The sequence below is a fragment of the Dama dama genome, chromosome 22, assembly GCF_033118175.1.
Source record: "Dama dama isolate Ldn47 chromosome 22, ASM3311817v1, whole genome shotgun sequence".
Classification (NCBI taxonomy): domain Eukaryota; kingdom Metazoa; phylum Chordata; class Mammalia; order Artiodactyla; family Cervidae; genus Dama; species Dama dama.
This window is the reverse complement of record NC_083702.1, coordinates 42,966,209-42,992,208: the sequence shown is the minus strand read 5'-3', so window position 1 is coordinate 42,992,208 and position 26,000 is coordinate 42,966,209. Positions and strand designations below refer to the sequence as shown.

The 26,000-nt window shown below is 51.4% G+C and overlaps 1 protein-coding gene across 6 annotated transcripts; it reads right to left on the bottom strand.

Moving 5' to 3' along the window:
- Nucleotides 1–1,612: 1,612 nt before the first annotated feature.
- Nucleotides 1,613–25,502, bottom strand: MFNG (MFNG O-fucosylpeptide 3-beta-N-acetylglucosaminyltransferase). Of its 6 annotated transcripts, XR_009689780.1 has the most exons (10): nt 25,009–25,502; nt 20,435–20,483; nt 19,983–20,085; nt 19,428–19,581; nt 16,410–16,495; nt 14,370–14,535; nt 13,963–13,993; nt 13,802–13,870; nt 12,589–12,674; nt 12,398–12,414 (listed from the first exon to the last, which is right to left on the bottom strand). XR_009689780.1 is itself a non-coding variant. In XM_061125284.1 (8 exons), the coding sequence occupies exons 1-7, from the start codon at nt 25,261–25,263 to the stop codon at nt 4,522–4,524; spliced, it is 777 nt and encodes a 258-aa protein (XP_060981267.1). In that variant the 5' UTR covers nt 25,264–25,499; the 3' UTR covers nt 1,613–2,024; nt 4,501–4,521. The 6 variants fall into 6 exon arrangements, 5 of the variants coding, with proteins under 5 accessions (XP_060981267.1, XP_060981266.1, XP_060981264.1 ...); XM_061125284.1 differs by lacking the exons at nt 12,398–12,414; nt 13,802–13,870; nt 13,963–13,993; nt 14,370–14,535 and adding exons at nt 1,613–2,024; nt 4,501–4,565 and having other exon boundaries at nt 25,009–25,499; XM_061125281.1 differs by lacking the exons at nt 12,398–12,414; nt 13,802–13,870; nt 13,963–13,993 and adding an exon at nt 10,230–11,221.
- Between the last annotated feature and the right edge of the window lie 498 nt (nt 25,503–26,000).

The following is a 26,000-nucleotide window of genomic DNA, read 5'->3' as shown; positions in this document are numbered from 1 at the left end:
GTGGCCTTGCCCTTCACCAAATGGCAGGATGGGTTCATCCAGGGCCGCTGTCGCCAGCTGCTCCTGTGTCAATAGATGTACTGTGTGCTCTTTTCCCGTCGGGAAGAGGGGAAATTTCCTAGAATATGAGTGCAAGGGCCCCATTTCAATGCCTCCTTATCCCATAAGGCTCTTCAAAAGCCTGGCCTCGTGCCCCTCAGCAGCATGCCTGCCATCCTCCCCTTCCAGCCAGGCCCACCTTGCCCTGGCCCTGGCCTGGGTGAGAAGCCAGCAGTGAGGCAGGAGTGCCCCCTGGTGGTGACAGCCTACACTACCCACTGGGACTCCACCCCCAGGTCTAGCATCAGGGCCTGACTGCTTTGGGTGAGGAAGGCTCAGTTCTGGTTCCAGCAGCAGGGAGCGTGGGAGGCTCCTGGGTGACTGATGGACACTAGGCATGGTCACGCAAGAAGGCAGGGGACGATGCCCAGTATCAAGCACGGCCCATCAGAGGAGCTCAGGAAATATGGGATGGATGGATGAAAGAATGAGTGAACAAATACAGAAGTGAATTGTTTCCTAAAAGGTGGTATGAATATCACAAGTAATATACAAGGGACCTTTTAGTCAGTAATTTACTTTTTAGATAGTAGTGTACCTTTTAGGCAATTCTTATTTTAAGAATTATGTGCCTATGTTGAAGTATGATAGATTTAATAGATCTGGCCCATCAAATCCATTATATAAACTTTCTGTTTAAAACAAATGTCTTGGGACTTCCCTGGCAGTCCAGTGGTCTAGGATTTCCCCTTTCAATGCAGGGATGAGAGTTCAATCCCTGGTCTGGGAGCTGAGATCTCACATGCCTTGTGGCCAAAAAAAACCAAAACATAGAAGCAATATTGTAACAAATTCAATAAAGATTTTAAAAATGGTCTACATTAAAAAAGTTTTTAAAATTCACCCCAAAATGTCTTTAGGTGCAAAAATAAATTAGGCAAGTAACATATAAGTGTCCTCAGTATCTAGCATAGAAGGTTCAATAAAAGTTAAAAAAAAGTTCAATAAAAGTTCGTGTGACAAATGAATGAGGAGATGACCAGCAGGTGATGATGGTCTTTGTAAAGTAGAAACAGATAATCCCAAACTTTGCTGTAAACTGAAATCACCTGGGGAGGTTTTTTCCAAAAAAAAAAAAAATCTCTGGGCAGTTATGTATTTGTAAATCTCAGGTGGCTGAGGAAGAAGCCAGTGTGTTCTGGACAGCTCCCAGAGGAGGGGAAAGCCCCAAAGCACCCAATTTAGGTGACTTCTAAGATGCATCACGGCTTTGCTGCCATTTGAGATAATGTCAAACTGTCATCATTGGAGGAATCAGCAGTGCTTGGGTGATCCGGGGTTCCTTTGTTGGGTAAGAGGTTGGACTGGATGAACTTGAAGGCATCATGCAAGGAAAGAGAAGTGAGTTATTATTTAGGTCAACTAGTTTCTACATTGACACACAGTACAAAGTGAATTGTGCATATACTATGATTTTAACATACTAAATATTTCTCATTTACTCACCCTGCACATCAAGTCTTATTTGACATATATCTTTATTATCAGTTAATATAAATATTACATTAGTTGCCATGAACAGCATACAGAATTCGCGTCCTGAGTTGATTTATTAATACATGTTAGATCTTCATTTACAGGAGTTTTCGCCTCTGAAAAAAGTCCCCTTCTTCTTGAAAACTGTGTCTAGTTAATTACGAACATACATTACTATATTATAGTTAGTGTGGCCACAGTCTGTTTATCTGTTTTAATTTGATCCTGGCTTGATCACAACAACTTTCATTTACTTTCTTAATTATAAGCCAGAGGAGTGAGGAGTTTGGTGTTGGCTATGGAAAGCATGCTGTTTGCTTCTAAATCCACATATCACCTAAAAAGTGCAGGTTGAGTTAATATTTGATGTGCGAGTTGCTCCATGATCTTGTTAGATACCACTGACAACAGAAAAGAGTTTCCAGGCGTGAATTTTCATGGCTATACCTCTGGGGGGAAAATGGATAAGAATAAATTTATCCTATTTGGAAAGATTGGCATATGTATTGAGATTGAGTCTGATTTTTTTAATATCATTTTAATAAGCAGTTTTTTAACTTTGAATAGATTTTTAAAACATAAAACATGAATGGATTTGTCATAGCACAGGGTCAAAAATCACTCTTGATGGCAAGTTATTTGATATTAATTCCATTTTATGAACAAATGCAATTAAGTTGCAAATCCCTTAACAGAGGGCAGTGTTAGGCCAACATTTTAATCGGTATTAGGAAATGTCAGATTAGCATCCCCAAGGAAGAAGAAATCTTTGGCATAATGCTGAAAACTTACATGTTAGTTTTAAAGCTGCACCTTGCCCTCTTACATAGCTATAGGAACTATAAACTGGTGCATACTCTCTCAAGGGCAATTGGACAGCATCTACCAAACAGACACATGCAGCTTTTCTTTAATTCATGAATCCTACTGCAAGGATTTCTCTTCCAATATACTCACACCTGAGCATGATATCATGTGTAGGAGAAAATTCGTTATTGCATTGCTTGAACAACATATGATTGGAAACAACCTGAATAGCCATCAATAGAGGACTGGTTAGTAAAAGAACTGTATAACTTTCTTTGAAATACTACGTGACTGCAAAAAAGAATGAGATCTCATCACCAAGAACAACAACAAAAAACAACCCAATTAAAAAGTGGGCAAAGGACTTGAAAAGACATTTCTCCAAAGAAGATATACAAATGGCAATAGGCATATTAAAAGATGCTTAAAATCACTAACCATTAGGGAAATGTAAATCAAAACCACAGGGAGATGGTTCATACCCATTGACGAGACTTCATACTCATTAGCGTGACTGTTACTTAAAAACACACACACACACACACACACACAGAAAACATGCTGGTGAGGATGTGGAGAAATTTGAACCCTTGTGCTTTGCTGGTGGGAATGTAAAATGGGGTGGCTGCTGTGGAAAACAGTATGTCAGTTCTTCAGAAAAAAAAAGGCACACAGAATGACCATATGATTCAGGAATTGCCCTCCTGGGTATATTCCCAAAAGAATTCTAAGCGGACATGCAAACAGATATTTGCACACCAGCATTCACAGAAGCATTGTTCACAATAGTCAAAAGATGGAAGCAACCCAAGTGTCCATGGGTGGATGAAGGGATAAAGAAAATGTGACATATACAGGTGATGGAATAGTACGCAGCTGTGAAAAGGAATGGAGTTCTGATACCAGCTACAACATGGATGGCCATTACAGAAAAGTTTTGGTGGTGGTTGTACAACACTGTGAATGTAATTAGTATCACTGAAGTACACTTAAATGGTTACAATGGAAAATTACATTATATATTTTAACACATTTTTTAAAATTAATAATGTAATTTCTTAAAGGCAAGGGTGGGGCCAGCCCTCTCATTGAATATGAGCTGGCCTTGGTTGATGCTGCTAGACTTCCTAAGCCAGATCATAAGAGGCAACCCAGCTTACTCTCTTGGCTGGAAGCCCTGAGCCAGCATGTAAGAAGTCCAGCTACCCTGCAACGTCATACCAGAGGGACCTCATAGAGAGAATGACAATAGCAATTTGAGTCTTCCCCACCCAGGCATCAGATGTCAGAGCCTCCAAATGATCCAACCCCAGCTGGAGCCGCCCCAGTGGACACCAAGCAGAGCAGAGATGGACTTTCCCACCAAACCCCCCCAAATCACAGATGCATGAGCAAAATAAGTGGTGTCACTGCTTTAAGCCACTATATTTTGGGGTAGTTTATTACGCAGCAATGGGTAAATGGCACCGAAAACATATTACTAACATATTAGAATTTACTTAGATTTAATTTAAAATAATCAGACACAAATAAAACAGATTTGAACTACATAAATGTCTCTTGCAAACCAACAGGTAAATTGGGTTTTTCAGTCTCACGGTCTGTATCATGCTTCTGTAAAATCATTAAAGATACAGATCTGCTCGCACCCAAATACTGAACAAAGCTGGGGTGAGGGAGGGTCAATGGGCTGGAGAGAGGGGAACACAGATCCATCTGGAGACTTTTCCAAGAAGGCCAGGATACGGGTGGGAGAGAGAAAGGTCACTGGAGCTATGTAGCATGAAGGGACAGGTTTCTGACCCAGCAGGGCCAAATTAAAGATAAAAATTAAAGACAAACAAACAGCAGGTCCTTGAAAAAAAATCCAGAAGGTGGAGTTAAGAGTGACATAGGTCATGCAAGATGGGGTTTCAGAAGGCTTGAGAAGGAGGTTAGCCAGACAAAGCTAAAGAATTTTAGACCAGGACCATCGAGAGGCTGAAGGTTTACTCGTTAAGGTTGGAAGAATTTAAAAATAAATCCATAATGTGTCCTGCAAAGATCCCCCACTGGCTCCTTCCTGCATGTGGCCCTCATTACTCCATCAGTTTCTAGAACTCCTGTTTATTTGTTTACCTGTTTGCTGTATCTCCTGTATTAGTATTGGTCAGGATAGGCTGGGGTTTCCTGGATGGCTTCACCTGTAATGAAGGAGATGTGAGAGACATGGTTTCGATCCCTGGGTGGGGAAGATCCCCTGGAGGAGGACCCAGTATTCTTGCCTGAAAAAAATCCCATGGACAAAGGAGCCTGGCAGGCCACAGAGAGTCAGACATGACTGGGCACAGATAGCACAGACAGGCTAAGTGCTGTGACAGACACCCCAAGACCCCAACTCAACACCAGTTTGTTTCTGGTTCTTCTAACAATTCTGTGCAGCTGTTTGATGGACAGACTTCCACAAAGAGATTCTGGGACCTGGGCTTCTCCCATCTCCAGGCTCCTATAACCCAAGTCCTCTCCATCCAGCCAGCGATGAGGACAGAGAGAGATCATCTCGTAGGGGGGAATTTTATGGGCCAGGCCTGCAAGTAGGACACATCCATCAGCCAGAACTCAGTCATACGGCCGGCCCCTCACTATAAGGGAGGCTGGAAATGTCATCTCACTGAAGGCCAGGAGTATTACCCTCCACCCCAGCTTACACCCCTTGCATGCCATCTCTCATGCACCTTGATTCTCAAGCACCTTCGCAGTGACCGTCAGCATACCCAGCACAAATGTAATGTGAATGAATGAATGTGAATCTATGAGTGAATGAATGGTGCTGGGGCTGTGCCCCTGGAACCAGGCTGATGGAAGGATGTAATCACTCCTACTTCTCAGATTAGGAAACTGAGGCTCTGAAAGCTAAACAGCAGGCACAAGGCCACACATCTAGTCAGTGCTAGAGCAAGGTCTCAAATCCCAAAAGCCTTTTCTGCCACAGGTCTGTTCTCTCCACTCCCCAGGCTGCCTCTCCAGTGAGCACACTCGCTGACTCTGGGTCTGGTTATCTTCAAGGCTGCTCTCCTTTCTAACAGTCAATGAACCATATTTGACAAGCTGTGGGTTCCTTGGGGAGGCAGCTGTATCTCGCTCATCCTTAGGTGCCCCCTGGCTACCAGCACAGCCCTTGAACACAGTAGGTGCTCAAACCACCTTTGGGGGATTAATTTGTTCACACTGGCTCAGGCTTCATGCTTTGCTGCTTGCACAGTATGAGGGTCGCTTATAACTTGTAAAAGAAATAGAGGGGATATTCATTATCCTGCCTCTCCCTGTGCAGTCAGAGCTGTCTCCCACAGCAGGACCAGTGCCCACCCCTAAACTCGCTCCTGAAGCACAGACGAGGGCCGTGTCACATGAAGGCCAGAGCCACAGATGTCTCATGGGCCCCGTCAGGGTTAGACCATTAGCTCCTCTCACATGCACACATAGAATGCCCTTGCCCCAGCTGGTCCCAGGAAAGAGAGGAGATAGGGACTGCAGTGTGGGGTTCTGTCCGTGGTGCTGAAATAATCTCACATCCCACCTTGTTTGCTAAGCCAGGAACTACTTAGATCCTCTTGGGAACCGGGTAAAAACACAGATTCCTCGGCCCCTTCTTTGGGGACATGCATTCCGAGGACCTAAGATGGGGCTTTAGAATCTGTTTTTACCAAGCATCTGTGATTCTAATACAGCCGGTTTGGTACTAGCCTGAGGTTGATTCACTTACCTAGTCTTTGGTCTGCATGAAGTGCCTGCTATGTGTCCGGCACTGTGCCAGATAATATGAGGCACAGAAATGCATTGTGCAGGGTCTCTGCCCTGGAGAGATTTACACAGTCATTCAGGAGGAGATGTAGGAAGGGAACGAGGGTGAGAACTCCCTGTGTTTTATGTGGACACGGGGCTAGGTACATACATACTTCACCTTTACCCTGCATGGTGAGATAAGTAGGCACATGAAGACAGTAGCACTCACAACCATAACTAGCATTTTCACTTTCCTTCGGGTCTCCCTAGACTTATCCGCAAGGCAGGATGTGATGCATTTCGTTCAGTCTGACATCTTCCTGGCTCCAGATGGAGACCTTCCTGATTCCTGCTGCCCCTAGAAATGAGCCCTCTTTCTTCTGCCCTATGGTCACATTTCATCATCAATTAAGCCATGTTTTTAATACTGCTCCAACTGGGATCTGAGCTCCCTTTTGAGAGTAGGGCTTACACCTGACTCCCCTGTGTAATCTCTAACACAGGGATCCCAGACACTCCCACCAGAGGAGCTGAGCAGTAAACTCTTCTTGGATGGGTGACTAGGGGCAGTGGTAAGTGATGGCTGTGACTGTCACTGTGACTGCCCAAGGAAAGTGCTGCTGGGCGATGAAGCAGCTGGGACCAGTGCTCAGAACCAAAAGAAATCAGGGTGGGCCTCAGAGAAACCAGGAAACAGGCAACACACAAGTCAGGAAGGGACCAGCCTTCAGTCCAGGTCTGCCTCTCCTTTCTCTGGGTGTTTGGGGAGAACAGAAAGTAGAGTCAGGACAGCAGTGTCTGATGAGAACAGATGTTCTCAGGCCTGAATGTGGGGCATGGAGGAAGGGGGAGGGGAGGGAGAAAGTTAAAAAGGGGAGAGGGGAGGGCCATAGCCAGCAAAATAGAATATCCACAGCCTTCTTATTTATTTAATTTTACTTTTTATGATGGAAAATTTCAAACACACACCCAAGTAAAGAAAATAGCAAGAATGAACCCCTGTGTGCCCACCACCCTATTTCAACAACTATCCCCACTTTAACATACTTATTTCATTCTTTTCCCCCAAGCATCTCTTTAAAAAAAATTATGGACAATAAATCATTTCACCCAAATATATTTCAGAATGCATCTCTCACATATTAGAATATTTCTGAAAAAGTAACTTCATTATCATAGCTAATAAAATGAACAATTTCTTAAGACTATCTAATACGAAATCCATTTTCAAATTTCCTTATTTTTCTCAAAAAATGTCTCTTTAGGATCCATTTATTTGAACCAGGATCTTAACAAGATCCAGGCACTGTATTTTGTTGCTATGACTCTTAAATCTCTTTTAATGTCTAACATTCCTTCCTCCTACCTTTTTTATGGTGTTTTAGTTGTTGAAGAAACCAGGTCTTTGTCTGTAGAATTGTCCCCATTGTTGATTTGCCTGGTTGAACCCTCATGGTGTCATTTAACATGTTCTACTGTGCCCTCCCCCCATTTCCTGGAGACTGATATTTAGATCAAGAGGGTTCATATGTGGGGTCAATTACTTTGGCAAGCAGACTTCCTGGGTGAAGCTGTGTCCTTCCTAATGCACCATAATCAGGAGCACTTACGGTCAGAATTTTTCCTTTGTGCATGATACTAAAAAAAAATGGTCAATGTTACCAACTTGATCTTTCCATTATAAAGCTTCCCCATCATCTTGTCCGCAAGGGGTTTTAGCACCTTTCATAGACTCTTAAAACTGACAAGCTGGAAGAGCTCTGAGAAGCTCACTCACCCATTTTTCAACTCATCCCACAAATATTCGTTGAGTGTGTGCCAGGTAGCGAGTAGCAGTGAGCAAAACCAACACGATCCTTGGGATCGCAGAGACAACAGTCAGACAGGGGCGAGCAACAGATACATGAGCAAGCAGGTGCACCCACAAGAGATGTGCCTGTGAGGTTTAGAGCCACCTGGAGAGCTACCCCAGAGGGAAGTGATGGCGGTCAGGTAGCCACTTTGTGGTGGGTGATCAAGGAAAGCCTCCCTAGGAGAGGATGTTGGGGCTTGACAAGAGCTATCCAGCCGTGCAGAGTTGGGGGACCATTCCAGGGAGGACTGGGGCAGACAGAGAAACTGCGCACCCACGAGGAGTAACGAGGAGCAAGGCGGAGGGGGGTCTGGGGGGAGGCCAGTGAGGAGGCTGCTATGGTAACGCCCTTTTCACCCCCTTTTACAGCTGAGAACACTGAGGTTGGGGAGAGCCGGGAGACAGTGGTTACTGAGGAACTACCTGCCCCAGGAGCTTTTTGTGCAGCGTCTCAAAACCACACCTGCAGGCTACGTAGAGGTCACTCTATGTCACAGGTGAAGCCAGTGAATGGCAAAGTCAGCTGCCCAAGGGCTGCGAGGCAGAGGATAAAGGAGGCCCAGCCTGAGGAGGCTCTCCCACCCGCCATGGTTGTCCCGCACTGATGATCACTGTGGAGTCTCAAACCTTGGCCCTAGCCCCTAAAAGTCCCATGACCTGGACCAAGGGCCTTCTCTCTCTCTGTGCCTCAGTTTCCCAACCTGTAAAATGGGAATAATACTTGCCTAAGGGGTACAGCAAGGCCAAGACAAGGTGGCTCAACCTTGCCTCCCCACCACGCTCCCAGCCCCTGCCTGTGGGGTCCGCACAGGTCACCCTAGCACAGCCTACAGGCAGCTTCCCCCTTCCCACACAGACTCACAAGGAGTTAATCCCAGGCTCCCTCCTTCCTCCATTCCAGTTCTGATCCTTGCTGACTCTGCTCCCCGCCCTACGTAGCTATTCTGGGACAATGGAGGCAGCAGATGGCCCGAGTCCTGTTCCCTCCACCCGACCCTCCGGATCTGGGAACAACCCGTAAATCTGCTATTGCTTCTAAAAGCGGGCCAGCCGGCAGCCCTCCACACACGGGGTGGAGAGGATGGCGGCTGTAGAGTACACCATTCCCATCCCTACAGGCTGTGAGCCCAGAGGCCGCCCCACTCGGCTCGCATCCCACACACCCAGCATTAGGTCAACTTAGAAAGAAAGGAAGCCCTGCACCTAACAAGCGCAGGGCGGCTCCTCTCGGGGTCAGACTCCTCCTTGGAAGAGAAGGGGTCAAGGCTTCATTGTTCAGTAGTTCCATCAGCCCAGACAGAGTTGTGGCAGGGACAAGGTCCCTCGAGGGCTGGAGGACATGCCTCAAAGAAGCCCCCAGCCCTGGCTGCCTGGATCAAAGCCCCTCTGTCCCTCTGGATTTCTGTTCCCTCCTCCCCCCTGCCCTGAGCTCCACTGTGACCCCCAACCCCTCAACATCTCTGAGCATGATGCAGGCTGGGAGCAGACACATCCTCTTCCTAGCCCTCCCCACAGACACCACCAGGCCTGAAATTTCACCACAATCACTTTCATTCAGTCATGCAACCTCTTTGGGACGTGAAATTTTAAGGGCACTTACCTTTACCTAGCTCCTACCTGGGCTGTCAAAGTGCCCCTTTATCTGATACCAGAGGCTGAATCCCTCAGCTCCATTCTGCCTTCCCTGATTCTCTGACCACCTCAACCCAGGCCCTGAAGGCAGATAAAAGGAAGTATTGTCCTCAGCAAACCAGTACCTCATGACACACATGTATTCACTCACATGCGTATCACTCACACAGGGGCATGACAGAGGCACACACACATCTATACGTCCCACATACATCGTTAGGCACAGAAAAGCAGAGAAGGGTGCATGGGCACACCCTTATACATCCCAGCACACCATGACACAGCACACACTACTAGCCATCACTTTCACGGAGCCGTTCCTTTCTCCATACCAGACTCTGTGCTCTGCCCTTTACAAACCCTGCATCATTTCACCCACAACCCATGAAGTAAGTACTCCTTATCTCATCTGTAAAATGAGCAAACAAGCCAGAGAGGCCAAGCATATTCCCCCAGGTCACACGGCCAGCAAGAGCAGGGCAGTGCTGTCCAGCTCAGGGACCCAAAATCAACATCACTGAGACAGACAGATGAAAGATCCTCCCATCCTGCTCAGGAATGACTTTGACTGCATGTAACAGAAAACTGAACCAAGCAAGGCTTAAACAAATAAGGGTTTAATCTTCTTACAGAACCAGATACTGGAAGGGAGAGCTGTGGAAATGATTGTCTTGGCATTCCCTTCATGGCAGCAAGGTGGCTGCCCTAGATCCAGACATCACACCCACATTTGCATCAGAAAGATGGGGTATAGGGCTACAAAGCCTTCCCTAGAAGCCTCTCTATTGGCTTTGCTTAATTCGCACTAACAGACAGAGATCTGGCTCTGGCCACAGCTGGGCCATGTACTAGCTCCTAATAGCAAGGGAAGCTGGGAAAGTGAGCAAAAGGAACATCACGATGGGCTGGGACCCATTCTGATTCATCATCTGGGTCTGGCCATGCTGATGCTCCAAACAACATCAGGTAGGGAGCAGGGGCTGGAGACTGGTCAGCAACAACATTATCTGCCACAGATTCTGGATTCTGCCCTTCTTCCACTTGGGTCCCCTTAGTGCTTGAGGATCCCGCCAAGGAAGCTGGGAGTGAGTGGCCCAGTGCTTGATCCCAGGAGAGGAACTGAGAGACGAGAGCTGGGGGCTCTGCATACCCAGGGGCCCAGGTAATTCTCTGGAGGGTTAGGATTCCTGAGCCCAAGTAGCTTAAGGACCCTCCATCCTCATTCAGTTCAGCTGCCCAGGGCCCATGGAGGCCCAACCATTGAGGCCTCTCTGGCGCTTACTTGGTGCCCCCAATCCTGGGCTGTGCAACACACCCTCCCCCCCCAGGGCTTGAGATGCATTCAGCACCAGTCATCATCCAATCCTGGGCTTGCTCATCTCTCAGAGGCCCTGCCAGGGACTGCCTGCGCCCACCACCCGCCCCCGCACCCCCCACACAAGACCTGCCACAGGCCCTCAAGGCTGCCTGGGAAACTAAGGACAACCAGAGAGCCTTAGCCCAGTCTTTGCCCAGAGGTTCAGGGTTCATCAGGCCACCAGCTACGGGCACCAGGGAGTATCCGGGTAGAGGAGACAGTGGAGAGAGTGAAACCTGTGGAGAGACCAGAAATGGATAAGACAGTCACCCTCACAGGCTCTTGGGGGAGCATGTCACAGAGATGGTTTGGAGCAGGGTTTTTCCACCTTGGTACGTTATGAATATTAGGAGCCAGATAATTCTGTTTTGGGACTGTCCTGGGCATTGTGGGTACTTAGCAGCAGCCCTGTACTCCACTCGCCAGATGCCAGATGAGATTTTTTTTTTAATATTTATTTATCTAATTTACTTATTTGGCTGTGCTGGGTCTCAGCTGTGGCATGCAAGACCTTCTATCTTCATTGCAACATGCAGGATCTTTAGTAGCAGCATGTGAGATCTAGATTCCCGACCAGGGATCAAACCCGGGCCCCCTGCGCTGAGAGCGCGGAATCTTAGCCATTGGATCCACAGGGAAGTCCCTGCTGAGTCTTAACAATCAAAAATGTCCCCCCACACTACCAAGTGTCCCTTGGCAGGGGTGCAAAATGGTCCCTGGTTGAGAACCACTGATGGGTAAAGACTTCAAAAGCCAGAGAAACCATGAACAGCTGAGGCCACAGCCTCTGAGTGACCTGAGTCCCCATGAAGCAGGAACCTATGGATTCTAGAATATTTAGGCTCTGAGAGAATTTAACACCAATTTGTAAATCTCTTGACATACAGCCATAGCTTGCACACCTCTACTGATAAGAAGCTCACTCCATTATAAAGTAGCTCCTTTCCTCTTGAAACTTGAAATTTTTTTTCCCCTGTATTGAGCCAGATTCTGTCTCCTTGTAATGCCCAACTTATTCAACACAGTCCTGGGCCCGGCAGCCTTGGGATAGTGGTGAGCCCTCTGCCGGGGCTGCGAGTGGGATGGAGGGGGCTGAGCTGAGCAGCCCTAATCCCCCCGGGGTGTGTTTGGGGGGAGAACTGGAGGTGCCTAGGTGGCATTTTAGCCCTCATTCCAACCCTCTGTCCATGGAAAAGTATCATCCAAGAAACGAAGAGCCTAAGAAAAAAATTTTTTTAATTTCCCCATGAGTGTCTGGAGTTTCTCCATGAGAGCATCTCCTTTGCTCAGTGAACACAATTCAGTCTTCTAGAGGTTCCTGAAGAATCCCAGAGGATCAGGCCTGGGAGATCCCCTTCAGATCCTTGACGCCCAGCCTCCTTGTGTTACCAATGGGGCGACCAAGATACAGAGAGGACTGGGCAGGCCCCTGCCCAAGGTCACACAGTAAGCCCACGACAGGGCAGCGACTGAGATCCACTCCCAGCTCTGTGCTATCAGCTACTAGCCTCTCTCACTTCCCTCCCTCCTGGTTCCCTTGTCTTTCTATCCCTGGCCTCAGGCCCCAGTCCGCCCATCCTACAGTTTCAGCCCGCAGACCCACCTGGAGGGGTCCTCCTCAGGGGAGAAGGGGCCTTGGAGCTTAATGACGTTGAGTTTCCCCTCAAAGACGCCGTAGCTAAGGGTAACCTGTGCAGAGAGAAGCAGAGAAGGCAATGAAACTGGGGGCTGGGGGGGGGGGGCGGGGGGGGTGGTGGGGGATGGTTGTCCCATCAGGAACCCCACAAGGGGGCAGCGTTTTGGTAGAAACAGAGAAGGTTGCCTAAGACATTTTGAGCAGCACAGAATGCCTGTCTCTGCACCTGAAATTCCACCATCAGTAATGGGTGTTTCACTGGGGGCCCATCCCCTCCCATTCTCCCATAATCCCATTGGTGCCCTCAACAGTCCCAGTTACTAAAGAGGCTGGAATGATCCCCTTATCTACAGATTGGGAAACTGAGGCTCAAGAGGTGAAGGTGCCTTTCCAGGAAGTTGCGCTCCTGGAATGAGGTTTCCTGAGACCTACTCTAGGGCCTTAGCAATCCCTCATATCATTCCACAAGCAATGAGGCTGTGGATGATGACTCCAGTCAAAAGGCAGTCAAGCACAGTGGTTAAAGACTGTGGATTTGGGGGCCACCCATCAAGGTTCAAGTCCCTCTCTGTCCTGAACTAGCCACAGTTAGTTCCACTCTCTGGGCCTCAGTTTCTCCATCTGTAGAATGGGAATAATGTTAAGATCCATTCCCTATGAATGTTATGAGGAACCTGAGAGTTAAAAAAGATAAGGCCCCCAGTGCAGTGTCTGGCACAGCAGGGACTTTAGGGTACACCCTGGTTTTGGCCCAAAATCTGCCCCTCTTTCCTGGCTGTGGTCCTAATGGGACCAACCTGCGCCCCAGTTCTAGGTCTGGTCAATCAACATTAGCTCTAGGCTCTGGTAGGAAACAGGTCATGTGACCCAAGTGAGCCATGTGACCAGTGAGCATCAGCCCTGTGGTCTGACAGAAGGAGGAGCTCTCTTCTCACTGGTGGAGTGGAAACCTGGGGCTGCCATCTTGCCAGCACAAGTAGCAAGCCTGCCTGAGAATGGGGCCAGCATAGGGGAGGACACCCGAGACAGGGGACCGGGTATGAGCACCCAGATCTCACCAGATCGAGCAAGTCAGCCACACCCTAAGCTTCTCAGGTACATGGTCCCAAAAAGGTCCTTTTCTGTTTAATTAGTCTATTGCCTTTCTGTTACTTGCAGCTAAAAGGGCTCTGACTCATACCATGCAGGCCTCCCCGGGGACCTTCCCAGCCAGGAAGGGGCTGGACACCCATGAGTTGGAGGGCAGTATCTGCAAGGCAGAGTTCAGCAGAGTCACTACCTGCCAGGTGATGGGAGGGGTACCCACCCCTCCCCCAGCCTGACATTACACATGGGTCATACCTACTGAAGACCTGGTCTTTCCCAGTAACACCTGCGTGAGAAGGAAAGCAGTAAGCAGTGGCCAGGTAAGCTCTGATGAAGGAGGAGGCCATTGAAAAGGAGGGTGTGGTAAGGATGGGAGGTTGAAGAGAAGGAAGGATGCAGCGTTCAGGACCTGAGTGGTCTGAATCTCAAGATGAGCTTCCTCTCATCTGTGCAGGTCCCTCCAGCTGGCATTTGAGAACCAGATCAAAGAACATTAGCATCACAAATGCCAACCATTAAGGGTCAGAGGTGGAGAGCACTGAGTCACTGCATGACCTTAGGGGGGACCTTTGCCATGCTGGGACTCAGTTTCCCCATTAAAGGAGAGAGCCCCCCCCACACACACACCTCCCCCTTTGCCACCTGCCCCGTGGCTGGCTCACCTGCTCCGGAAGCTGGGCAGCCTCCAGCAGCTGCAGGGTCTCCAGGTGGGAGTGGAAGAGGGGGCAGGGCTGCAGGTGGCCGCCCAGCTTGCACTCCACGATGTAGCCCACGGTGCAGTCATCAGGCAGCCGGATGAGGGCAGAGGTGTCCATGAAGTGGGAGCCACTGAAGGACAGAGCCATGCTGCAGCCACTGGCCAAAGGCCCTTGATACCCAGAGCCCTTCCTGTCTCCCAGAAGACCCTCCCTCCACCACAGCCAGCTGGGAAAGAATAGTGCAGCTCTAGCATCTGCCCCCTGCATACTGTGTGGCCTCGTGCACGTTATAAGCCTTGGAGAGCCTCAGTTTTCTCTTCTGTAAAACGGGCATGATAATAGCCAGAGCTGTTTTGAGGATTAAGTGGCAAAATGGTGAGATGAAGCCTTTTACAAATGTATCCTTTCCTTTTCTTTCTTTTCATTCACTCATTCATTCATTCTTGAGTTTGAGTGTCTATCTGGTGCCAGAAACTGATGACACAGAAGCTGAGGACACAGAGATGGGAAAGAAATGCTTCCTGCCCTCAACAGCAGCCTCCGTGCTGGAGGGAGACAGACAGATGAGCAGGTCATTTCAGAGGAGGACTGGTGCTAAGTCAGAGGAAAGCACGAGGCCTGGGGACACAGGGAGGGCAAAGCAGATTCCCAGAGGAGGTGGCAGTCTTTTGTTTTGCTCTTTATTTAATCATGGCAGTAGCAGATTCTAAACAGAGTCTTACAGGATGATCTGCAGTCAGCCAGGTGCCAAGCGGGGGAGGAGCAGTGTTCCTGGCAAGGGCGTCACCTGACTGTGCACCCCACGAATGCCCTAGAGACCAGGCTGGGCAGCTTGCCCTGCTGCACAAGATGCCTGAGAGAGGGGTCGAGCGGGTACAGAAACCCATCCTCTGTCACCTTCCCCAGGCTGTGCCTTGGGGCCGCACTGCCCAGAGGGGGTACTTTTTTCTAATTCACACAAATGTGCCATAGAGGGGGACCGAAGCCTAGATGGGGTATCCGGGTCACAGGGAGACCCCTAGTCATGTGTATATACCTGTTATCAACAGACCTTAGGACAGCATTCCTGCTCCCAGTCAGGACACAAACTACCTCCGGAGGGCACCCCCATCCAGGGCAGGGCAGGGCAGGTTGCTGCAGAGGCGAATCACGCAGGCCCTTGAGCCAAACCCAGCAGCTGAGAGACCTTGGGCCTGGGTGACCTTGAACCAATCACTTACTTAACCTCTCAGCAACTTAGTTTTCTCAGCCAAGTAGAAATAAGGCCAACGCCCCTTCCTCCCTGGGGGCTGTGATAATCTTAGCAAAGTACAGGCCTGGCTCAGTCAACCCTCAATTCAAGGTGGAGACACTGATGTGGCTGTTAATAACAGTAAAGCCTGCCCAGCAGACCTCGAGACCTTTGTCATGTCCTCTCTAGAATACCAGTGCTCCCACCCAGTACCGAGGGCTTCCCCTACTCTCACAATCGCCCTCAGTCTGACACCACTCTTCTAGGACCATTCCAGCTCAAATGCCACCTCTACCAGGAAGCCTTCCCTCCTCTCCCCAGGTAGAAGGCCCTACTTCCTCCTCTGAGTGTTTCTCCACTTGGCCTTCACCTCCCTTGTGACAGTGATTGGTCAGAAGAGGGCTGAAAACAGAACCTAATATTGACTGGGCTCCTACCAGGTGCCAGCCAGGCACTTTCTCATTTAACCCTTACAATGACCACTGGCCACTGTGTTATCAGGTCCATTTTACAGATAGGGAACTGAGGCTCCTAGAGATTACACGGCTTGCCTGTGTGTAGCAGTGTGCACTAGGCAGTGTACCCCCAAGGGATGGTAACAGGTGGCTTGCTCACCACTAACTGTGTAACTCTGATGCAGTGGGAATGAGAGGTAGTGTCTCCTTAGCTCACTTTCAAGCACTTTCTGCTACAAACACCCCACCCACACACCAGCCGATTCCTCCTCTCTGCACACCTCTACCTCCCCCACCTGCCTGTAGGTCTCTGCTTACCTGGCCCAGGGGGCCATCTTCAAAGCCAGTTTGCGGTTGATGCAGAAGCCAGCACCTCCGGTGGCAAACCAGAACTGTACCAGCCTCTGTGGGGGAAGATGGGGAAAGCCAAAGTGTAGGGTGAGCCTAGGGGTGGGGGCAACAGTCAGGCCTCCCCTTATTCACAACCAACATGGCTCAAAAGCTTTATATTTCACATCTCACTAGAGTCTTGCTATGAGGCTTCTCAGATTGCCCTAGTGGTAAAGAATCTGCCTGCCAATGCAGGACACGTAAGAGACACAGATTCGATTCCTGGGATGTGAAAATCCCCTAGGAGGACATGGCAAACCACTCCAGTATTCTTGCCTGGAGAATCCCATGAACTGAGGAGACTGGCAGACTAAAGTCCATAGGGTCAGAAAGAGTCAGACATTACTGAAACGATTTAGCACGCATGCAAAGTTGTTATAACCTGAAATTATGCCCATGGAGGAAAAAGAGAAGGGCAGGCAAACATTCAAAGGCTTGGAATGGGATCCGGCACATGGTAAACACTAGTGGGTTTATGGGTCAGCTTGTAAAGCCCTTGACATTTCAATCTTTGAACCAATACCACCCTTTTAGGGTGTAAACTGTTTTCTGCCCTTGTCTAGCATCACCGTGGCCCAAGATCTCTTCTGCCTCCTCTGTGAGGACCTGTGAATTCACCCATGAATTTCTTCAAGGCTTTTGAGAAACACGGTACCTTTTCAACTGTACCATCTCTTAGTCAATGTGCCCTAAGGTTACCTTCTCCCAAGTATACAGTTGGCGCTTCATTGATGTATGTTGCACTGGGTTGGTAATCTCCCATGATTCAGCAGTGAGAAGAGTACTGGACAGGAAGTTGGAAAGTCTGACACTGGGCTTCCCCCTCCACTGTACAGCTGTATAACCTTGAAAGAGTCCCTGCCCCTCTCTGGACCTCAGATATGTCACCTATGAGCACAACATTGGCTCCAGTTCTGAAATCCCATGGTTCTCCAGGCCCAGAGGTGTTCTCCTCCTCCGAGATCTCTACGAGCTTACTTCTGGAAACGCTGCCCTCTTAGAGAGAAGTCAGGTCTCAACTAGGCAGAATGAATGGGTTCTTTGGGACCTAACACATAGGAGGTGCCCAATAAATGCTTGTTTAATGAATTAATGAGAGCAGGGCTTCCACTCCCAGAGAACCACAGTAACATCAGCAGTGACCATGTGAGTGCCTAGCCCCAGGCACCGACCATGTCAAGCCTTGTGCTACAGATCAGGTGACGGAGGTACACAGAACTGAGGTCACCTGCCGAGGTCCCAGAGCTAGGACTGACCCCAAGCCAAACCTTCTGTCCCCTTTGCCATCCTACCCTGGGGGGACACCCACAGTCTGAACTGGCCAGGACACTCTGGAGCAGTCCTGGGATCCTGCTGGTGGGGTGTCTGACAAGGAGGGCATTGGTGCACATTGTGGGCTTGAGGAGCGGGTGTGCCCAGCAGGGTCCTGTGCCCAGCACGGGAAAAACACTGCTCAGAGGTGAGGCTGGGCTGAGTCAGGTGCTCGTGCTCAGCCGCCGAGTCATGTCTGACTCTTCAGAATCCCATGGAGCTGAATCGGGTACTGGTGGAAAACACTCACTAGTATCTGCCATGTGCCAGATCCCATTCCAAGCCCTTGAATGTTTCTGTGTGCTTAGCTGCTCAGTCATGTCTGACTCTTTGCAACCCCATGGACTGTAGCCCACCAAGCTCCTCTGTCCATGGGACTCTCCAGGCAAGAATACTGGAGTGGGTTGCCATTTCCTTCTCCAGGAGATCCTGGCCCTTGAATAGGTGACCTCACTTAATTCTTCTTTTGCTCACAACCGCTCTATGAGGTAGCGACTGTTTTCACTGATTCTACAGGTGAGGAAACTGAGGCACAGAGAGGCAAGGTGACTTCTGTCAAGGTCACAAAGCCAGGAGGGAGCGGGGCTAGGGAATGAGCTCTGGGAGTCAGGTTTCAGAGCAAAGCTCTCAACTCTTTAGGTCAGGGAGAGGTGGTATGGGAACCTGGGGGACCCCTCGGCTCACCTGGCATCAGCTTGCTCATGCACACCACCCCTCAGGGCCCAGGAGGATTTAATTAGGGCTCAGAGGCTGATGAGCGGCAGATAATTAAGGTTTTGTGTTTCCTGCTCTTGGTTTCCCTCGAGAAGCAGATGGTGACCCTGAGAGGGAGAGAGCCCCATAGTGGGCCCAGCTCCCGCTCCAGACATTGCCTCTAGAGAGGGGGACCCATGGCCTTCCTATTCAGGGGGGCCAAGGGTGCCCTAGGGGCCTGGCTCACCCCAACACTGGAATCCAGGTGGGTTCTGGGGACAGGGGGAAAAACATGCGATATACATATACTAAAAAAATCTTATTTCTCCAAAAGTCATATTTAATGAGTATCCTGGGCTTTTGTTTATTTATTCCTAAATCAGGCAACCTAAATCTGTCCATTCAGGTCTGGAGCTGAAGCGGGTGCTGGGGACCCTCTTGTGCCAGGTGTCAATACCTCTGTGGGTGATTAGTGAAATCTGAAGAGAGGAAAGCTGTCTAGGGGAAGGGAGGGTTCAGGGGCTCCCGGCAGCCGCAATTTGCCACCTGGCCCAACAGATTCAGCATTTTAACAATCCGTCCAACTACATGGTGATACCAGGTGGCTAGAAGCCTGATGGTGGAGCCTGGAGACCTCAGCTCACCCCACCATGCTCACTGTATGACCAGGACAAGCCACTGCTCCTCAGTAATTGAGTGCCAGTCTTTGCTTTCCTTGCATTATCTCAATCTCCCGTCTCTGCTCTCTGTCTCATAAAGGAGGAGACAGGATCAGAGGAGAAGCCACCAGCCCAGATACAGCGATCCTGCCAATTCTGAAACCCAGAAAAGGCACCCGCCCCCCGAAGGGCCCTGCCCCTGACCCCGTCCCCCACCCGCCTAAGGGCCTTGCCCCGCCACCCAGCGGCCAGTTCACAAAGGAGGAGGCAGCGAGGGACTCACTGTGCGGTTGTGAGGTTGCGGCTCCGAAGCGTGAATTGGCCGATTCAGGCTAGGCCGGCCTACATAGACGTCACGGGTCTGGGGGAAGGTTTTCAGCAACTTCAGCAGCGCCCTCGGGTTCAGATAGTTGTCGTCATCCACATGGCAGAACCATCTGTGGGGATGGAATGGGGGACCTTGAACTCGGAAGGGGTTCCCAAGAGCTTCCTGTCAGCCAGACTCCCCCTGCACCCTCATAGTCAATCAACAAACAGATACGGGCTGGAGGGGGGTTAACATTTAAGGCCTAGCCCTGTGCCAGGCAGCACCTCCCGTAAGCTCATGAAGAAGTTGTGCTCACTTCTCAGCTGGGCACCAAGACTCAGGAAGGCTAAGACACTTGCCCTAGGTCACACAGCCCGAATGGCAGGATTTGAATCCAGTTGGTCTGACCAGAGACAGATCCCAGAAGGCCCTGCATGTGATTCAATTCACCCGATCCAGAACTTTACTTTTGCCTGAGGCAAAGGTCACGCTTGCCCCCTAATACCAAGGTGAAGACCAAGGTAGACTCACCTCAGCCCACTGGCCAAGAAGGCATCAAATTCAGCGGCCATCTTGCAGGACAGGGCAGGGTGGCTGTGCTCCGCAGAGCAGTTGGTGACCACAAGGTGGGACCCTGGAGAAGGACGGACAAGTCAGCCCAGCTCCTCTCTCTGTGAGAAGCAGAGCGAGGCAGGGCCTCACAGAGCCTGGGGCAGTCCACCCACTCCCATTTTACCCAGGGGAAACTGAAGTCAGGGAGGGCTGACCTGCCCAGAATCCTAAAACTAATGGACAGTACGCTGAGCTGGGACCCAGGTGTTCACGGCCTTACCGTTTCCAGGGGAGAATCCTGCTCCCCTCCTGGGCAAAGGGGGAATCCCTGTATACCAAGGGTAGACAGTCGTGTTTCCTGGGGACCCCCAGGCAGCCACCCCAGCTTTCCCTAACAACAATGGAGGGGTCCCCGTCCCACCCAGAGTTACCCAGTCTCTCCTGGAGGCCTTCATCCAGGCTGTCAGTGAAGATGAAGGTCTAGGAATGAGAAAAGAGTCAGGGCAGGGGTCAGCCAAGGAGAGTCCCGGGTCAGCCCACAGCCAAGTCCAGGTGGATACACACATATCAGACCTCTGTCCTCCTTCAGTGATGGAAATACACTCCTGTTACAGTCACACACTCCTTTAGGACAACAGGGCTTTCTCAGCTACCCAACCCCCTCCCCCATACAACACACACAACCCCGCTTTTGTAGACACACAACTTCAAGTTGTACATCAGCCCATCAGTCTCACATTCAGCCCCCTTACAGACCAACACCCACCAGACCAGAGTCACACGCCCTTGGTAGAATCACACCTTCTTCAACCACACACACATCACAGTCCCACTTGGCCACTCCACAGTCACATACACACGTGTGTGTCAGTAGACAGAGGCACATGCTGGCTCACCGAACCGCTTAGGGAGACAGTCACAACTTTCATAGTCACCCAAGCTCCGTGTGCAAGTGTCAGGGCCCTCACACACCTCCCAGACTGAAGAGGCGCCCCACCCACAGCTTTCACACATCTGCTCCCTCATGACTTCACTGACCCTCCAGACAGGTGTTGTGATTTGCAGATGGCAAAATGAAGGCTAAGTCATGAAGCGAGGCTGTGTGGTTGGCAAGAGGTAAGGACCTCTCCCCACTCTCAGCTCCCAGCACAGCCAGACTTGCCCCCAGGAGCCCCACCCAGCAGGCACTCAGACACTCAGACCCAGCCTGAGGACACTGAACACCTGAGCACCCCCAGACCTGGGCTTCTCTCACTCTTCCCTATCTTACTGGGACCCAAAATCTGGGGGTCACCATGCCTCCTCTCTTTCTCTCACACCCACATCCAGTCTGTCAGCAAATTCTATCCACCCCACTTTCAAACTAAAGAACTAAAGAGCCTCTTGATGAAAGTGAAAGAGGAGAGTGAAAAAGTTGGCTTAAAACTCAACATTCAGAAAAACTAAGATCATGGCATCTGGTCCCATCACTTCATGGCAAATAGATGGGGGAAACAGTGGAAACAGTGACAGACTTTATTTTGGGGGGCTCCAAAATCACTGCGGATGGTGACTGCAGCCATGAAATTAAAAGACGCTTGCTCCTTGGAAGAAAAAGTTATGACCAACCTAGACAGTATATTAAAAAGCAGAGACATTACTTTGCCAACAAAGGTCTGTCTAGTCAAAGCTATGATTTTTCCAGTAGTCACGTATGGATGTGAGATTTGGGCCATAAAGAAAACCAAGTACCAAAGAATTGATGCTTTTGAACCGTGATGTTGGAGAAGACTCTTGAGATTCCCTTGAACATCAAGGAGATCCAACCAGTCCATCCTAAAGAAAATCAGTCCTGGATATTCATTGGAAGGACTGAAGCTGAAGCTGAAACTCCAATACTTTGGCCACCTGATGTAGAGAAGTGACTCATTGGAAAAGACCCTGATGGTGGGAGAGATTGAAGGCAGGAAGAGAAGGCGATGACAGAGGATGAGATGGTTGTATGGCATCACCGACTCAGTGGATATGAGCTTGAGTAAACTCTGGGAGTTGGTGATGGATCGGGAAGCCTGGCATGCTGCAGTCCATGGGGTCGCAAATAGATACGACTGAGTGACTGAACTGAACTGACTGAACTTTCAAACTGCTTGGGGTACACCCTCTCCCTGCAGCCTCCACGGGCAGCACACGGTCCATCCCTCCTCGTCACCTCCTGCCTGCTTTGCTGCAGTCACCTTTTCCCTGTTCTCTCTGCTCCGTTCTGCTCTGCTCCAGTCTGTTTTCAACACAGCCCCCGGGGGAGCCTGTAAATTAAGTCAGACTTTTCTTGCCCTGCTCTCCGGCAAATGTGTGCCACCAAACAGTCACCAGATAGTGGAACTCTCCAGTCTGGAGTGTGGGCCAAACGGGCCAGGGAATGTCTGGGAATGAATTAGTGAGGAGAGGGGGGAAGGAGGGGTCCCCGCAACACAGTCTGGGGGCTGAGCAGGGCTCATGAGGCTGGTGTTTCAGTCCCTGGGAATTCTGAGGTTGGCACAGAGCAGTGGGCAGAGTTTTCTCTGAGCAGAGGGTTGCATTTGATTGTTTCAAGGAGGGATCCTGACAATGGTTAAAACTTTGTAGGAAAACAAAAGGACAGACAGTCTACTGGGGTCGGGGGAGGGGGTGCCGGGGGAGGGGGTGCCGGGGGCCATCTGTTGCAGAGGAGGGGAGATGTGGGGCTCTCATTGCTCCCCCCACCCCTGCCCTCGAGGAATGTGAGGAAGAGAAAGGCTCCTCTGCATCTCAAAACATGCTTCCCCCAAGCCCGCCCCCTGTGCCTGGGACAAAGGCCACACATGAGCCCCAACCCGCTGCCACAAAGGCCCACCTGCCACCCGGCTGCCCTTAACCAGCTGGAGCGGGTGCCCAGCCCTGGAGTTAACCAGCTCAGGCCTGCTCCTGATGGCAGAGCTGAGACCGGCTCTAATACCCTCCTGCGCTGTGTGGCTGGGGAAACCGAGGGTTGAAAGGGGGACGGCCTTGGTCACGGGGAGAGATGAGCCAAAGCGTGGAAATGAAGGGGGCCCAGATGTAGTGATGAGAGTGGGTCTCCCTGTCTCCTCTCTTCTTCCTCAGTTTGAGTGTCTTTCCTTTTTTTTCAGATCTGCCTTAAAGGACAAGAATCTGCCCCTGTGCTAAGGACAGGGGAGGGGGAAATGGGAGTGTCCAGCTGAGTGAATACATCTCCTACCTCTGCTTACAAATTGGGAATTTTTAAGTTTCCCCCTCTGAAAAATGGAAATATCAATACCTACCAGTCAGGTTATTGGGAGGGTTCAGTAGAGTGATGCACCAATATGCTGTCCCTTAGATGCTGAGCAGTTGGCAGGTACTCCCTCTGGCGGCCTGGTTAGCATCTGGGATTGAGCTCAGAGCAGAGAGGGTGTCTGCATGCCTTTCCTCTGCCAGCCTAGTCCTGCCAGGCCTGGACACCCAGGCTAAAAGCCCAAGTGACCAGGCTGCCCTGGGGTCCCCAGTCTCAGCCTAGAGGGGGGCCCACTGGGCTCTACCCCCTTGGGCCTTTGGGGTGATGCTGGCAAGCACTTCCTCCTCTCTGGCCTCAGTATCCTCATCCGGAGCAAGGGCACCATCGTAGCGATCAAGATGAAACAGGAAAGGGCCTCCGACCACGTGAGGCCAAGCTCCCGGGTACACACAGACACAGCACCATAAACAGGAAAGTCTGCAGGGAGGGCCAGGCTTGGTGGCTTCCGCAAGCGGAACTAGAATCTCCCTAAGATGAGAAGCTGCGTAGCATCCCAGGGAAGAGTCTGGGGCGTGTTGGGGGTTCCAGCAAAGAAAGGATTAATCCAGGGTGCCGGGATATCAGGACCAGGAAATCAGGGTAAAGGTGCCCCCTCCCCAGTGGGCCCTGGCCTCTTCCAGGCGCCACCTCCCCATCCTTGGTCTCCAGGAGCCTCCAAACAACCCCCCTCCCCCCAAGGCTCGTCACTTCCTCCCACTGAGCCAGCCGCCAAAGTAGGGACAGCGTGTGTGTGTGTGTGTGTGTGTGTGTGTGTGTCCACGCACGCACGCACACGAATCTGCCCCTCTACCCACCTAGAGATGACTCCCAACACCCCCAGATCACTGACTTTGCCTGAGGAGGGCACTGGGTATGGGGCTGGAAGAGCCAGAGGGGACTCAGAGCTGCCTCCCCAGAAAGCCACACCCCCATCACACACACACCTCTTGTCATGGCACGTCTGACACTGACACTGGCTCCATGCGTGTGAGCATACACGCATGTGAACACACATACACATCCCCACCATACATGCCAGGCAGGCCTCCCGCTCATCACTGCTTTCACCACAGCACACAGCCACTCTGTCCATCCATCAGAAACTGCCCCAAAGGGGGCGAGACAAGGAGGTGAGATGCCCCTGCCCCGGGGCACACCCTTGGCAGCAGAGGGTGGGGGCAGGGCTGTCAGGAATTCTGAAAGGATGCCCCCCACCCCTCTCCCCAGACAGGCCCCACCCAGACCGTCCCATCCTCAGAGGCTCAGCCCTTGTGCTCCACCCTCAGCCAGGGCAAAGGACAGCACCCAGGGCCTGGCCTGGGGGCAGCCTGGCCAGGGCTCTTGTCAAAAATCAGGACCTCTCAGAGGCCTCTGTCCAGCTGCCCAACACCCACCATTGCCCCCTAGGCCAGGGTGGGCACGCTCGAAGCCTGCTCCAGAACAACCAGGGAATGAAGGGACCCCCAGAAGGGACGTAGGAGCCCAGGGTAGCCTGGCCCCCAACAGACCAAGCAGTGGGCCTGAGAAGTGCCTGGCTCCTGGGCCAGTGAGGGACTCACAGCCACAGGAGACCCCTATCCTGGGAGGAAGGAGGAAGGGGAACACAGTCCAGGCAGGGCAGGTGGGAGAGCAGCTTCTCCCGTGGGGCTGCCAGAGAACCCCCAGGTCAGAGGTAGAAAGGCCTCTGTGAGCCCTCAGACCAGGGGCCACTCCTGGGACCCGCAGTCGCCCGCTTGTCACCTGTTCCCTGGTCCTGGAGACCCACGTGTTGAGCAGCAGCTCCACGCGGGAGTGGTGGAAGGCCTGGGTCGTCTTGACTGCGATGAAGATATCGTGCAGCTGCAGCTCGGAGGGCCGAGGGCTTGGCGGGCTCAGCTCGGGGGTGTCGGGCACACGTTGCGGGGACGGGCTTGAGCGGTACCGTAGCGAGAGGAGCCCCATGCATAGAAGGGTGAGGAGGACTCCGGCCAGGCCCCGGAGGAGCCGGCAGTGCATTGGCCCTAGGGCCCCAGACGGCTCAGCTCCCAAGTCCCAACCAGACGGGGAGGGGAGGCTGGTCAGGCGGGAGCCCCGGCAAAGGCAAAGGGCTGGCAGGCATGGCGGGCGGGCCGGGAGGGGAGAGGTGGGAGTCGGAGCTCCGGGCCCGCAGGCAGAGCCACCGCAGCCCCGCCGCCGTCAGCCCTCCACCTGCTTTCTCCCTGGCCCTCCCGCCCGCGGCTCTGGGGCGCCTGGCCCCGCCCCTGCCTCCAGCGCAGCCCAGGGGCGGGGCCGGCCCAGGGGAGCCCAGAGGTGGCTGGAAAAGGCACGGGCAGAAGGCACAGCCCCGGCTTTGCCAGCTGCTGCGGTGGGGGTGGGGGCGACAACAACCCCTCCGTGCCAGATGGAAGGGAGGGGCCCTCCAGCCTTCCCACTCCCCAGAGAGCGTGGGCTTAGCTCATTCAACACCCAGTATCTTCGGTGGCCAGCCTCCCAGGTTTGGCTTCACATAGTTCCTCCTCCTGGGTGCACCCTTTCCTCCGCTAGCCCTGGCCATCCTCACCCACGTTTCCTCTACCAGGCTGAATTTTATTTGCCTTTTAAGGGCTTCCCCAGTGGCTCAGTGGGTAAAGAATCCGCCTGCAATGCAGGAGACACAGGAGATGCAGGTTTGATTCCTGGGTCAGGAAGATCTCCTGGAGGAGGAAATGACAACCCATTCCAGTATTCTCGCCTGGAAAATCCCATGGACGGAG

Excerpts from the sequence above, each read along its gene's own strand:
- MFNG (XM_061125279.1), bottom strand. The coding sequence starts at position 25,263 with ATGCACTGCCGGCTCCTCCGGGGCCTGGCCGGAGTCCTCCTCACCCTT. Across the intron at positions 16,496-19,427 it reads CGCAACCTCACAACCGCACA|AGGCTGGTACAGTTCTGGTT; the intron begins GTGAGTCCCTCG and ends CTTCCCCCACAG. Across the intron at positions 12,675-14,369 it reads CTGCCCAGCTTCCGGAGCAG|GTTACCCTTAGCTACGGCGT; the intron begins GTGAGCCAGCCA and ends CTCTCTGCACAG.